At 38.8% G+C, this 16,045-nt stretch overlaps 1 protein-coding gene across 3 annotated transcripts in view; it reads right to left on the bottom strand.

Moving 5' to 3' along the window:
- Nucleotides 1–16,045, bottom strand: part of ARHGAP26 (Rho GTPase activating protein 26) — a 400,569-nt gene that overhangs the window by 117,730 nt on the left and 266,794 nt on the right. For all 3 annotated transcript variants that reach the window (XM_020806318.3, XM_020806326.3, XM_020806342.3), the window contains exon 20: nt 8,987–9,143. In XM_020806318.3, the coding sequence (XP_020661977.2) occupies nt 8,987–9,143 (157 nt within the window). The remainder of the gene's footprint in view (nt 1–8,986; nt 9,144–16,045) is intronic.

Here is a 16,045-nt window from a genome sequence, read left to right as displayed (position 1 = left end):
TTAGTGTTATTATAAACACACTTTTTGTTTCTCAGTGCTGCTGCTGATGTGGGCGGACCAAAGGGTCAAGCTTAGAAATCAGGAGCCGAGTCAGAAAAATATGTGGGTGAAATTACATGTTCACAAAATCACTGATTTCTGAATGTCCGGAAGCAAATTAGCAGCTGTTGGCAATTGCTTTAAAGTGGAAACCAAAGATTTTGGAACAACTCCAGTTGCTGAAATTAGTATGGAAAGGAGGATGACACGATCTTGCTTCCATATTCTTTTAATCTGATGCTTTAATGTTTCGTACTTTGCAATTTTTGTACTTTCCATACCCGTGATGTTGGTTGCTGATGGAACTCTAATCTCTATGAGGTATGTGCTTGCACATATAATTAACTTAGGGCATTCACTATGACATGATGAATTGATTCTTTAGATTCGTACCAGGGCCTACGTATACCTTGCTTCACAATTATTTTCTGGTAGTATCTAGTGCAAATAACTTCTTCCTGGATTGCACATAGGTATCCATCGGTTTCCATGAAGGGGAAGACTGAAGAGCCTAATATTAGGTTTGATTGCTACTTACTGACATTATTACCTAGGAAGTAATTAGGGTGCTTTCCATGTAATGGCTTCTGAAGCCATGAATCTGTGCTGTGAGTCTTTCGTTGACATAGGTGGGTTCTCACTTCCAAGTTGTAATACTGTCAGTTCTTTGCTTTCTGCTATTATCAGATGAAGTAGAAGAATGATCTCATGGAATCCATTTTTGAAATTTGACTAGCTGACCCATACAGAGATTCATGAGTTTGACAAGCCTGAAATAAAGTGCTCGGTACACATATTTGTATGATGGCATAGGTATTTTGACAGGAGGACTTGGATTTTCCTATTCTAAATCATCAAGATCACTATACTTCCAATCCACTTTATATCCAATCCACAAGGATATAAAGCGGAAAAGACTATTTTTCACTGTAGGTACATTCATGCTATTGTGGGCGTTACATTCAACTCACTAAAGAGAGGAAAAACAAAGACTGCATTTAGTATCTTCTATGAAAATAAACAGCCACAACCTTAGGTATTTTTGTCTTCACCTAATTTCTACCATGTGTGTTTACATCACAAACATAGCAATGTATCAGTGCAAGAAAATTAGTGTAGCCTTTTTTTAAAGACAGGTATTTTTGTTAATAAGCTTGACTGTAGCATGTGTGGACTTCATAGTTTTTTTGGGGTGGGGGTGGGAAGTTGCCTATGTTGTCATGCCAAGACTCTCTCTAGCCAACAGTGACTTTTTTCCAGCTGGAGAGGGGAACGTTTCCATGCCATGCATTTTGCTGCTTAGCATTTTCTGTGTCTCTTCACAATTGACTGTATGTTCAAGTGGATTCTCCAACGTTCTCTTGATCACAGAGAAGAGTTCATTTAAGTCTTTTAGCTTCATTTTATATTTATACTGGCAGTGGCCTAGTGCTGAGTTTGTGACTAATGAATGGAAATAAATATTTTACGAAACTGGTATTAAGGAGGAGAAAAAAAAAGAAAAGGAAAGAAAAAAGGAAAGGAAAGAGGGAAGAAAAAAAGAAAATAACAAAATATACTCTTTATAAAATATACTCTTTAACCAATCCACTTGTTGAAACTGCAACAGGATAACTTCTCTATAACTTATATTATTAATTAATTATTTTATCTTTTACTGTATTGAATTTTAATTATTGTAAGCCGCCCAGAGACCTCTGGGTAGTGTGGGCGGCATATAAATTGAATAAATAAATAAATAAATAATTTATTTATTTAATTTATTTAAAATATTTTTGCACCACCTTTCTCCTTAAAAAAAGACCCAAGGTGGCTTGGGTTCAGTAATTATCTACTGAAGTCACCAGGGCTGACTTTTATGATTGCAAGCGCTACAGGCAACCATTATGAAGACACCATTAGACTTTGCCTCTGGCAAAAAGAGGGAAAAGGTGATATCAGAGGGAGAGGAATGAAGGAAGTGAGCCTAAGAGCAACAATCTAACTTTTTAAAGAAAAGAACAAGAGACAAAAATATTTGACAGATGCCTATCCATGCACCTGCTAGGTTCAGGCTACAGTGGGGTCTTGACTTAAGAACGGCTCGAGTTAAGAACATTTTGACTTAAGAACCACTCTCATAGGAAAATATTGACTTGACTTACATACTTAGATTTGAGTTAAGAACTGAAAAAAAACCACGTGGGAGGCAGGGAAAGTGCAAAATTTGAACTTTCAGTTAACTGTTGGCCAGTGAAAAGGGTGCCTGTCTGCTTCCTCACTCCTCCCAGCGTTTAGAGAGTGGATTGGGAGACAGTCTTCAGACTGCCTGGTCCTGTCCTGCCTGGACTGTCTTTTCCCTGCCTTCCCTGAACCTTTCTTGACCTAAGAAAAAAAGAAACAAAATATCCCCCTCTAGTGGTCGAAGGCGGAATAGCAGCTTCCCATTAGTTTCTATGGACGGAAAAGAGCAGATACGGATCAAATGGTTTTCAATGCACTCCTATGGGAAATGCAGATTTGACCTGAGAACTTTTTGACTTGAGAACCGCCTTCCAATACGGATTAAGTTCTCAAGTCAAGACCCCACTGTATTTTCTACATCTGCTGATGGTTATGCCAATAGGTCTGACTCTGATGCCTTATACTGAACTGCTCAAGGAATGTAGAAATGAAGAACTTTAGCAGCTCCTAACTTTCCAGAGAAGATCAAATGCTCTCACCAGATTAGGGAAACAAACTTGCAATGGATGGATGCATTTGTAGACCTGAGATATTCTACCTTTATAACCATGAATATAAACATTGGGTTAAATCCTACTGCACAGCTCCATGTACATAATAGGAATTGCATCATCATCAGAAACAAATCATTGCTGACTGAAGACTTCCTTTGGCGATTTTGAAATGCATGTGGCTTCATGTTGTTTGGGAGTGCATGAATTGTGTACACTCCAAAATTGCCAAATGAATTCTGTAATCAATGGCAATTTGCTACTGATAATGCTGACACTCTTGCTGTGTAGCACAACCGTGCTACAAGATTTCAGCCACCAATGGCAAAATATGTAGATCAGTATTTAGCACTAAAATATTATTAGAATCAGTTTTAAAATACAGGGAAATTGCCTGTTTAATCAGTGTTAAAACTGATATTTTTAAACCTTTATTTTACTTGTACTTTGCCCAGTCCTCAGACATTTTTGTTCATTGGGAAGAAACACACAAAGTAACTACGTATATCTAAGTTCATTTAAGTAAGGAGCAAAATGGTAATAGTAACTCTAAGTCTGGGTTACTGGTATGGGGGAAGAAATAACATGCTAACAGTATTAAACCTTAGGTAGATTACCTTAATAGCTATATTTCGGTTTGAATCACCCACCACATTCAATCCTTTCCACCTACACTAAAGAGAAATTCTTTTTCAATGAACTGCAATTTTTCCAACTAGATTTCGGACATGTAAACAATCACGGCTTTCACTGCTTTGGCTTGATAGATACTGAAGAGTTTTTGAAAATCTGCACCAGCAGATATTTTATGGTTATGGCTTTTCTGCATTCTGCCAACAGCAGCTATCAGTTGTTACAGAAAATTATTGCTGATGTTGCTGTTTTTCTACTTCTTATTTCTCAGCACTGGTGGCACATGGGGTAGGACCAAGAGGTCAAGCCTAGAGATTAGGAGGAGTCAAAATCCTAAAAACATGGGGGTGAGCTGACATGTTTGCAAAGAATTTTTGAATTTCAGGAAGTAAATTAGCAGCTGTTGGTAACTGTTTTAAATTAGTAACCAAAGATTATGGAACTACTTCAATTGCTGAAATTAGTATGGGGTGGGGAAGGATGACCATATTCCATCTTCCTCTGATTTCTTACCTTAACAAATGGTACTTCACAATTTTTGTACTTTCTGTAATTTTGTGGTTGCTTGTTGACAAAACTGTAACTTCTGTCAGGTATGTTCTTCTTTGTTTAGAGGTGTAATACCCAGCTTATCATAATCAACTGCTTTGTGCTGCTTAATAGCTGAGCGAGTTAAGTATTTGGCTGCAGACGCAAAGACTGGGAACTCAATTCCCCACTGTGCTTCCCAGGAGAAAAGTGTAGTCTTGGGCAAGCTGCACAATCTTAGGGTACCCCAAAAGGAAACGGTAAAATACTTCTCAGTAGTCTACACCTAGAAAACTTTGGAAATGTTTGCCATCAGACAGAACTGGCTTAATAGCCTATAATTATGATAATAAACTTCCTTGTCCTAGTATATTCTTGCAGTTTTGTTTTCTAAAACTGGAGGTGGCTGGAATTTATAATGTGTAGGAAAAGACGTGAGTAATCCATAAGATTTAGCCAGATACTGAAAAATGATCTTTGCAACTGAGTAAGCCTGCATATATAAACCATTGATGCTAGATTAGATTATCCAGCTATGACATTATGAATTATTTCTTTAGTTTTCTGACAGGTTTTGCATATATCACATCTTCCTTCATATTTATTTTCTGACAATATCTATTGTACATACGAATCCCTCAATGAATAAGCCATGCATCCCTGCACTGTGAGGCTGTCGTTAATAAAGGTTGGTTCTCACTCATAAACTGTAATACTGTTAATCCATTATCTTTTTCTGATAAAGTGAAAAGTATGCTCACATAGAAGTAGTTTCAAAATTGTATGATTATGTATTCGTGAAGGCTTTCACGGTCGGGATCTAATAGTTGTTGTGGGTTTTTCGGGTTCTTTGACCATGGAAGGAAGAACAACCTTCAGAACACGGACAAAGAACCCGAAAAACCCACAACAACCATTGTATGATTATGATTTATTATTACTACTGTAGTAGTAGTAGTAGTAGTAGTAGTAGTAGTAGTAGTAGTAGTAGTAAGCTGCCCCGAGTAGATGTAGTCTAGAGGGGTGGGGTAAAAAGCGAATAAATAAATAAATAAATAAAAGTAGTAGTAGTAGTAGTAGTAGTAGTAGTAGTAGTAGTAGTAGTAGTAGTAGTAGTAGTAGTAGTAGTAGTAGTAGTAGTAGTAGTAGTAGTAGTAGTAGTAGTAACCTCACAAAAGACCAAAATAGAAACAGCTAAAGATCTTGCTGGTCTTTGAGTGTAATAAAGTTATCCATCCCTCCAAACAGCTAAAAACACAATAAATTACAAATTACAAAAACCCCACACCTTGAACATATATTAAAACTGAATAAAACCTTTAAAAGTACACCAAACAAAATTTTAAAATAGAGCATCCCCAACTAAAACTCCTCCCTTAGCTACCAATTTAGTAACCAAAAGCATGCCTAAAAAGAATAGTCTTTACCTACTAGCATAAGGAGAGCAAGGAAAGAGACAACTTGTCCTCCTATGATAGCGAGTTCTACTGTACCAAAGCAGTCACAAAATCCTCTCTAATGTCCTCACCAACTGTTCCTGTGAGAGTGGTGGGACTGAGAAAGAGTGCACACATACACACACTCTCTCTCTCTCTCTCCAAATTAAAGCTCGGGAAGGCTTATATGGCAAGACCTGGTCCTTCAGACACACATTATGGGGCTTTACAAATCAAAACCAGCACTTCAAACTGTGTCTGTACGTGGGCTAGCAGTCAGTGATACTGGTAAAAAAAATAATTTCTGTTCTTCTTGTAACCAGTTCTCATTGGTAGTCTAGTTGCAGCATCTGTACCCGATGGCATTTTCCAACATTCTTCAAACACAGACCCTAGAAGAGCACAATGCAGTTCTCCAAAGTATATGCAAGTAAGACATATACCCAGATCAGACATCTCCAAGAATGGGCATGTGGTAGCTGGGACACTAATTTTAACTGTGGAGATGCACAGTTAATGCCATTGCTCAGCCTGGGCATCCTGGCTCAAGGCTTAATCTGGGAGCACACCCAAATTGTAAATCTGAATTTTCAGCAAGAGTAAAACCCCATGTAGCACAAATTCATTCCATATGCCCTCCTCTGCCTTTTGACTGATCAGGAGTACCTTTGTTTTGTCTGGATTAACTTTTAGTTTGTTCACCTACATCCATTCCACTATTGACATCAGATACAGGTTTAGAATCAAAATAGCTTCCTTTGACTTGAATGAAAAAAAGAAAAATAGAGTTGGGCCATCCACATAGTAGTGACAGCAAATCTCAAAACATCACACAACCCCTCCCAATTGATCACACACCATGGAAGACAGGACCCAACTCTAAGGGACCCCATATGTTTTGACCCCACACAGGTCTGAGGTCAAGACATCCAGCAAAAATCTGCTCCTACTATTTTCTACATTTACCCCTTGAAGAAGGACCAGAGCCACTGCAAAACATTGCCTCCCAGTCTCAGCAGAGATAAATATTCTTAGAAGAATCTGTCCACCATTTTACAGACATCACCCACATATATATGAAGAATACATAATCTTTTATGATCTCTCCATGGAATAAACAATCTGCTCTGATGGACACCATGTCCTCCTCATAATAGCTCCACGGTAAGCAGCTGGAAAGATGTAACCAAACTGGTCTTAAAATAACTTGCCAAAAGTAGTACCTATAATTCTGCTTTTGGAGTTCAGAAGTTGGTAAAGGATAAATTTTCATTCTAAGTGTAAATATGAATTGACTACTCAGCACAGGTTCAGTGGTGAGCTCAACAACAAAAAACAGAAGAAGGGAAGATAATAAATGAGAGATCACATTGAAGATGACAAGTAGTGGCTAAAGAGTAATTGTTAAAAAAACAGATTTATGTTTTACATTTTAGTACATTACTGATTTTATAAGCCACTCAGAGAAAACTGTTATAAGAAACGCCACATAAACGTGGCAATAAATAAATAAATAATCAATCATCAGTAACACAATCAAGGTGTCATCCTTATAGAACAAATCTATTATTGTTCCTCTACCGCCCCATGGCAGTGCGACTGATGCCAACACTCTGTTCCGTTTTATGCAGGTCAGAATCTATTTCCTTTGCCAGGCACTTTAAAGTGACTTATGAAGCTGACTGAAGTAAGCTGTCTTTTTTATGTATTTGCTGCTTTTTATTGCTGTAGTAGATGCTTCACTGTTTTTTTTCTACTGCATATCACAGTAGGCTTTTTATTACAGTTTCTAAACCTCTCAGGGCACTAACCTTTGTTTGGACATCTGGCGCCACACATTCCCTTCCCCTGCCTCCCCAGCCAATGACCCAATCACCAGTCGTAGCACACTTCCCTCCTCCCCCTCTTTGGCTGTTCGACCAGTTCCCGGCAGGAACATGGGATGGCCTGCCCTGCCTCCTTGTCTGAGTGGGCAATCAGCTAAGGAGGTGGGACAAGGAAGCCCATGCTCCTGCTAGAGACAGGTCAAACAGCCAAAGAGAAGGAGGAGGAGAGGAATGTGCGCCAGCTGGGGAGTGGGAAATCCAGCTGGGGAGGCAGGAAAAGGGAATATGCGGTACCTGTGGTGTGTATAAACCAGCATGACCCTCCGAACCGAAATTTGAGCCCCCTCTACTTGCAGGTATCATAAGATGAGAGAAGTTTAAAAATATTTTAATAAATAATAACAAATAAATGCTTTCTGGTAGTTACTAAAATCAAATTGTTTAACTGGGTGTCCAGTGCCAGCAGAATTGTGATTTTCTTATTCTGCCCCATTTGATATGACACTGGAAGGAGGTGTTTAGCCAGATTTCAAGGTCCCAAACCATTTAGGGCCTCGTCACCTTGAAGTTGGCACATAAATGGACAGGTAACTAGTGTAATGCAGTCAGGATAGGGGAGATATGATGGTATTTCTTCACTCCACTCACTAATCTGGCCACCAGATCTTGAACCTGCTGGAGATTCCGTAGCAACCTCGTGGGCAGCCCCACATAAAGAACATTACAGTAGTCTAATCTTGAGACTACCAGTGCATGGACTAAGGTGGGGACGAACCCAGTGTCAAGGTAGGAACACAGCCACAGGTAGAAAAATGTGGAACGGACCACAGACACTAAGTGGGACACCCTTGATAGTACTGGGTCCAAAAGTATGAACAGACTGCAAAACTCATCCTTAGCTGAGTAGCTCCCCCAAAAGAAAAGGAGGGCCCCAATCCACAGACAATAGGACCAACCACCCACAGGACCTCTGTTTTGTCTGGATTTCCAACACCTAAACAGGCTCAGTCTGTTTTCCCTCATCTACTCCAGCATGGCATCCAAGCAGCATTCAAGGGTTGGGATGGCAATTCACTCCAGAAGTAGTCTACATAGTACTATTAGAGTAACAGGCAGAGAAGGCTCTCTGCTTAAACAAAAGTCATATGCTTAACAAACTCCTGAAAAGGGCTCAAGTTACCTATTTATTTTATATATATATCTATAAAGGAAACTCACATGGGATGGGAGTTCTGTCACATATTGCTGTCAGAAACAACTGAAACAAAGATGGAGTCTTCCACCACAACAAAAGACTGCTGTGAGAAATTAACAACTATTCCTAGTAAAATGAAGCACTCTCCTGAGATTTAGGATTAACGATTCCACTGGAACATTCTCAGTGTACAAAGAGCAGATTGGCATACATTTTAGCTGGCGACCAACTGTGCCAAAAGTGCTATTTGGTTTAAGCTAAATAAGCAGTTCTTTCTCTAATTCCAGGAGCAAATGAAACAGAAAAATACCTCTGCATAGCACACAGGAAACACAGGACATGAGCACAAATTAGCAAGAAGGAATGTAAAGGTAGAGCTGAAACAGCATCTTGCATAGCCAGAACAAAAGTAGGCTTAAAAGAAATCACCAAAATAATGAAGTCATTTATATCCCTAGTTCAGAGTGAGAAAACCAAAAGCAGGCAGCTGGTGGTTAACTTAAAACAATACTATTCAAGTGGCAGTCCTGTAAAAAGTGCCACCTAGTTCCTGACAAATAGATCTGTGGATAAGCTGAGGAGAATAACTGAGGTATTAATCAGGACGATACTTACAGTGAGTTTGGCCTGCTGGGTTTAACAACCTCTAAATCAGGGTCACTTGAATTCATGTTGGATTGAGGAGTGCTGTTGGAGTGCACAAAGCTATTGATATTCGACGACGATATGACTGATTCCAGGCTGGAGTTGATGATACTGTTCCTGTTCTCCTCTAGGAAAAAAAAATCACCCATATGAACTTCTATAAGGATACTGATTAAGCTATCGAATGAGACAGGGAGCATTTGATCCATCACATGTAGTCAGAATTTCAGCACTGATTCATGGAAAGAAATTATTCACATTCTGTCAAGAATCCTACCGCTGTTCACATAAGGTTTCAGTAACTTGCTGTGGCTAATAGTAGCTAACTGATGAGGTGCTGGGGCACATCTGAATTATATGCACAGTCTTGTTGCATGATTGTACAACCAAGATATGCCCTGCCACTTCAGCAATGAGCTGTAATTAGCGAAAGTAAGTTACACAAACCTCACACAAACACCAACGGGATTTTGCCCCATGTGTCCAAAGATCTGAATTCTGTCCCATGTCTGCTCATTTTAGGCTCCTTCCTCTATAACTTGTCAGTTAAGAAGGGGTTTATTTCTAGACATTCTTTTACAACATGACACTCCTATCTTTTCTTCAAGAAATACTGCTGCTGCCTGTTAAATTTTACAGTACAGAACTGACAGTTTTAGAAAGTTTAAAATAATTCCATGGGATTCCAGTTACATTTTCCAAGTCCAATACATTGTGAAACAGTGAATAGGTACTGTTTTTGTCTTGCAACAGTAACAGAAATCAAGCAGAAACATTAACTCTCTTACCCTTTTTAATTTCCATTAGTTCTGTTCAGCTCATTGAATCTCATCATAATTAATGAATCTAGTCTCTAGTAAATTATTCAAAGACTCTGAGCTCCAACTTTCATGTCCCAACCATAAAGAATCTGTAGCTGAGTAATCACAATCAGAATTTGAGATCATACAGACGTTGGCTGAAATCCAGTAGTAAGTTGCAACTACAGTAGACCCATTAACTCAGTGGAGGTTTGGGGAATCAACTATTTCCTAAGTGGGTTATTTTAGTCGCTACTAATGACTAGATCTCAGCTACCATGTTATGTCTTTTTTAAAGTTCATTCACATGTCATTCTCCTTCTATAACAATTATTTGCTTGAGTTCGAAAAACCGCTTCTAACTAATGACAGTATCAGATCCAAAGCAACCATTTTCTCAAGCTCACTGTCATTTTGAGGTAATAATTGCATACTATATACAATGCATGCATTTGTCAGGATTTCTCAGTATTTCTTCTTCCATATCTTGCTACCTGGTGTAAGAGCCACTGCACAAAAAGACCTTTCTTTGTTTCATGTTAGCAAGCAATAGAGTAGGGGTTGGTGATCTCAATAGGTCTACAGGCCAGATATGCTTTTCACTGGACCCTGCATAGGTGCCAACTTCACCAATCTCTTTCCCACATTTCCATTTCCATTGTGTCAAAGATAATTTCCATACTGCGACAGGGCCAGACCTATGGTAATCAGCAGCCATGCTGAACAGGTGGGCAAAGTGCTGATTCATGCAAGGTGTATGTTAGAACATGAAGTGTTGGGAAGAAGCTGCCTCTGTGTGTGTTATTGTACTGGACCGCCTGGACTGACTTAAAACACTGCAAATTCCACCAACAGATTGCTTATTGGGCTTTTGGCTAAGATCAAGAGCAGTATTTACAAAAATTGAGCTGCCTTGGACCTTCTAGTGCAGTGTTTCCCAACCTGGAGGTCACAAAAGTGTTTTCCAGGGAGTTGCAGGTCATTTTATGTGTTGTAGCCCCTGTAAAATAATTTCTTTCTTGACCTTTAGGAGTGGGATATTAAAATTCGTGTGTATGTGTATGTACCAGAAACAGGCACTTTGGAGGAGAAAGAAACCTCTACTTTCAGAGAAGTGATGACTTTACCCCATTAAAATGTCTTTTTATGCAAGGAAGGCAGAATGGTGGTGTCAGTTTGCTTGGGTATTATAAAAGGGGATTGGGACTCAAAAAAGGTTGGGGACCCCTGGTCGTGTGTGTCTCTCTGTGTGTGTGCACACGCACACATCCCAGAAGTGTTGCCTCTATCAAAACAAGGACAAATAGCCACACACACTCCCCCAAAGATCCAAGGGGTGTTTTCAAAGCTTTGGGAGTAGTTAGGAGGGTGTGGTTGGCAGAGATTATGGGCAGCTACATTACAGCCCTGGAGGAGGGGTGTGCTACCTGCCTTGGGTAAGTTTGTCTCTCAGCTGATATACTTTACAGGCCTGTTGGGAAGCTAACATTGGGAAGGAGGAGAAAAGACATGTATATCACCTTGAGCTGACAGGAGGAAATGTGAAATATAGAAGTAATTAATAAATAATAGCTAACTAACAAACTAATGACAAGAACAACAACAAAGCATTCCCAAAGATGAAAAGTCTGCATTTTCATAGAATCATATAATCGTGCAGTTGGAAGGGGCCTATAAGGCCATTGAGTCCACCCCCTTGCTCGATACAGGAATACAAATCAAAGGATATCTGCCAAGTGGTTGTCTAAGTTTCTCTTGAATGTCTCCAGTGTTGGAGCACTCACCCCCTTTCGAGGTAATTGGTTCCACTGTCTTACTGCTCGAACAGGAACTTTTCCCTGATACTCAATCGAAATCTGGCTTCCTGGAACTTGAGCCCATTGTTGCGTGTCCTGCACTCTGGGATGATCGCAAATAGATCCTGCCCCTTCTCTGTATGACAGCCTTTCAAATATTTGAAAAGTGCTATCATATCACCCCTCAGTCTTCTTTTGTCAAGGGTTAGGGTTAAACATGCCCAATTCTTTCAGCCTTTCCTCATAAAGCTTGGTTTCCATGCCCATGATCATCCTTGATACCCTCCTCTGAACTTGTTCCCATTTGTTATCATTCTTCTTGAAGTGTGGTGTCAGAACTGAGCACAATACTCAAGGTGAGGCCTAACCAATGCTGAATATAGCGGAATTAGCATCTTGCATGATTTAGAAACTATACTTCTGTTAATGCAGCCTTTTCGTAGCTACATCACACTGTTGGCTCATATTCAGCTTGTGATCTACAACAATTCCAAGATCCTTCTCACTCGTTGTTTTGCTGAGCCAGGCATCCCCCATCTTGCAACTGTGCATTTGTTTTCTTTCTCTGAGGTGTAGTACTTTGCAGTTATCCCTGCTGAATTCCATTCTGTTGTTTTAAGCCTAGTGCTCCAACTTATCAAGATCATTTTGAATTTTGTTTCTGTCTTCCAGAGTATTAGCTATTCCACCCAATTCTGTGTCATCTGCAAATCTGACAAGTATTCCCTGCACTCCCTCATCCAAGTCATTCTATTTCTATTTTCTAAGAGAGTCTCCTCTACAGTACACTATTTGACAAACATCAGACAAGTAGAACTCTTTCTTGTATGCATGTGTGTGTTAAAATACAGAAAGTGAAATGGCTTCCACTGGTTACTAGTCCATCCATCTTACTTAGAGAAAGTAACCAAACATGATGACAAGCCAAAGAACAGAAGGCACTAATCCCAACTGGAGTCACAGCAGGAAGAAAATAAGACAAAGGTGAAAACTGACTCAAAACCATATTCTCTAATCTATTTTATGATTTTTTATAATCTACCATGACAAAGCAGTGATAGTTCCTCCTACACCTGGTGTGTGTGTGTGTGTGTGTGTGTGTGTGTGTGTGTGTGTGTGTGTGTGTGTGTGTGTGTGTGTGTGTGTGTGTGTGTGTGTGTGTGTGTGTGTGTGTGTGTGTATATATATATATTTCTATCTGTGTCTATACATATATTTGCTGAACAGCTCAGTGAGTTAGATATCTGACTATGGAGCCACAGGTTGGAAGTTTGCCCACTGTGCCTCCCAAGGAAAGGTCCAGCCTGTACTGCCTTGGGCAAGCTGCATAGTCCCAAAGCACCCCTCCCAGAAGAAGGGAAATGGTAAACCGGCTCTGCATATTCTCTCCTTAGAAAGCCATAGTTGCTGAACTGATTTGATGCCTAATAGCAGTAGCAGTACTTATTATTATCTCTTTTTCTGTCCCTAAGATCTTGGAGAAGTTCCTTTGTTGGACTACAGCTCCCAAAATTTCCCTTAGGGGATTCGGGGAGATATAGTCCACAAGAGCAACTTTCCCCTGTTTTGACATATACTTAAAGCAAAGATATTAATTAAATTTATTGTCACTCAAGGACAAGCTTAATGTAAGGTTAGGCACCACAAAAAACAGATCTTTCCTTGGTTAAATCCTAGCTTGTTACACTCCGCTAGTGGAAAGCATATGAGGGAAAAGGACATCACTGCACCAATGTCCATTCCATGCAGGATAGTTTTGAAGGATTACAATTAATGTCTGTAAATTAGTAATGAATGAGTTGCACATGGAACTCGGATGAATTGAACTGAAATTGCTTTTATAAAAAGAAAGAAAACAATGTAGTAACAGAAAACAGAAAAGTTTAGTTCTTTAAAGCAAAGAATATAGGGAAAATGCTTCTAAACACAAAGAAGCCAGAGGGAGTCTCCCATGGCGAAACCTTCTTATGGTGATTAAGGTTGACATCTCTTCTTTGCCTGCCTCTCTGCTTGTTTGCCATTTTTAAATCAAAAAAGTTGTCATGCAGAGAATGGAAATTAATTTGGCATTATGTTTGTACAGCCGTGATGAGAACTAAGAGTGTAGCTACCATGGGAAACCAAATTGAAGAGATTCAGCTTTGCTGCGGTGGTGGTGGTAGAGCAGCATTGGCTGTGGGTTTATTTAGAGGTTCATCATTCATAATGGTTGTAGTGTACTTTACATTCTAGCCCACAGCCCTACTTTTTTCTTTCCTTCCTCCGGTTGCATCTCTGCTGATCTGATGGGGAACTGATATGTGAAATAATAATAACAATTTGGAGGGTAGTTGCAGGAGAGGAAAGAATCCAGGGGTGTCTTTCCCCAGTCCTAAACATCACCCCCGACTGCCCTATATCATAGAAACACTACCTGCAGACATGCCCCCCACTTCACAAGAATGTATAACAGCTAACCACATGGGGGAAAGCCTGTTCAAATCTTTCTGGCTTGAAAAAGTGGGAGCCCCACAATGGCAAAGAGAAACAGTTTTGCTTTGCGGTCTGCTGTTGTGAGTCAGTTTTGCTTTGGGAGCAAAAAAGGACTGGAGGGATTCAATTCAGCCTTTGCATCATGTGGTCTGTAAAAAATACAGTGGTGCTTCGCAAGACGATTTTAATTTGTTCCGCGAAAATCGTCATCTTGTGAAAAAATCGTCTTGCGAGGTTCCCTATGCATTGGTCTAAAAAAAAAAAGTATTGTGAAGCATTGGTCTCAAAAAAAAAAAAGAGTCTTGCAAAGCATGGTCACAGAAAAAACGTCTTGCAAGGCACCATAGTGATTGCAAAAACCAATCGTCTTGTGGGTTTTCATCCCATGAGGCAATCGTCTAGCGAGGCACCACTGTACTTTTTATTCTTATCCTTTTTTTATTAAGGAAAAACAATAATGACAATACTAACATAAAAAGTGTGTACACATATACCGTACAAAAATTTCTCCCCTGTGCCACCATTGCTCTTGGGACCAGATGACCAAATATATTCTTAATCTCTTTTCACCCCATTCCACTCCAAAAATACATTGATTCTTCTGCTGGCTTATGACCTTTCCCTTTTACAAAAACATAATTCAAATACAGATTTGATTCCTCTTTAAAATCACTGTATTTTGTCACTCTCCTTCTTCCTTTTATTTCATATGTTAGCTTATCATTTACTGCTAAACTCCACCTTTATACCAATCTTCAAGATTACTTTGTTTGTCATTTTCCAAGTTTTTTTTTGCAAATATTAGTCTTGCTACTGTGACCATTATAACTATTAGTTCTTTCTGTTCTTTTTAAAGATGGTCATCCTTGATTATATTTAAAAGGGCAATAGTTCGTGATATTTGAATATTATATTCCATAATTTCTCTGATATCTTTGAAAACCAATACCCATTCTTTCTTTCTTATTTCACAAGTCCGCCACATATGTAAATAACTTCCTTTTCCCTTTTTACATCTCCAGCATTGAGATGGTATATTTTATTTATAATATTCAATTTTACTGGGGTAAGGTACCATCTCAAAGCAACTTTATAACAATTTTCTTTTACACTTATATACATATTCTTCATTATTCTTTGTGACCATATTTTCTTCCAATCCTCACTTTTAACCTCCTAAGTCCTCTTGCCACTGATTTTTCATCGTAGCTTTTTCATATCAAACATTTATTAAAATCTTACATGTATTGTGCCCTTTTTAAAATTTCCTTCCTCTCTCCTCTATAATCTCCTCAAATAGAGTCAACTTTCTAATTTCTCCTACTTTTCTAGTCCATTCCCTTGTCCAACTTTCCATTTGGAGCATATTTAACCAAGATATCCCCTCTTCCTCTCCCAAGATTTCCTTTATAGTATTTTTATCTTTCATCTTTTTCATCCAAGCCCTTATTGTATTTAATTCTTTCTCTACTAATACTTCTTTAAGTTTAAGGATTTGGGGGAAGCTCTGAGCCTCCACTACTTCTTGTAATGGTGAGATATGTGTACTCAACATATATCTGAATTCTTTCCAACATTCTAACATAGTCTTCAAAAAGGGATTAATTATTCTGTTTACTTCTTCTGCATTTTTTCTTTAAAGATGATATTCTATTAAAATGTTCTGACAATTCCAGTTTCCGCCATATTAAATTTCTATTATGTGCAATATATCTGGAATATGTCTAAATGGGTCTGCAATATAATATGCTTTAGCATTTGGTAATCGAAGTCCTCCTCCATTTTGTGGAATATACCATAGTTTCTTATTTATCCTTATTCTTTTATTTCTAGCACAATAGCAATTTATCAACTTCTGCCAATCTTTCAGATATATTTCTTCAGTGTTTATTGGGAGCATCCAAAATACAAAATTAAGTTTAGGAATAATCTTCATTTTACTTAATACTCTTCTTCCAACT

This window comes from Pogona vitticeps, chromosome 2 (genome assembly GCF_051106095.1).
Source record: "Pogona vitticeps strain Pit_001003342236 chromosome 2, PviZW2.1, whole genome shotgun sequence".
Taxonomy (NCBI): Eukaryota; Metazoa; Chordata; class Lepidosauria; order Squamata; family Agamidae; genus Pogona; species Pogona vitticeps.
This window is presented reverse-complemented; position numbering and strand designations above follow the sequence as displayed.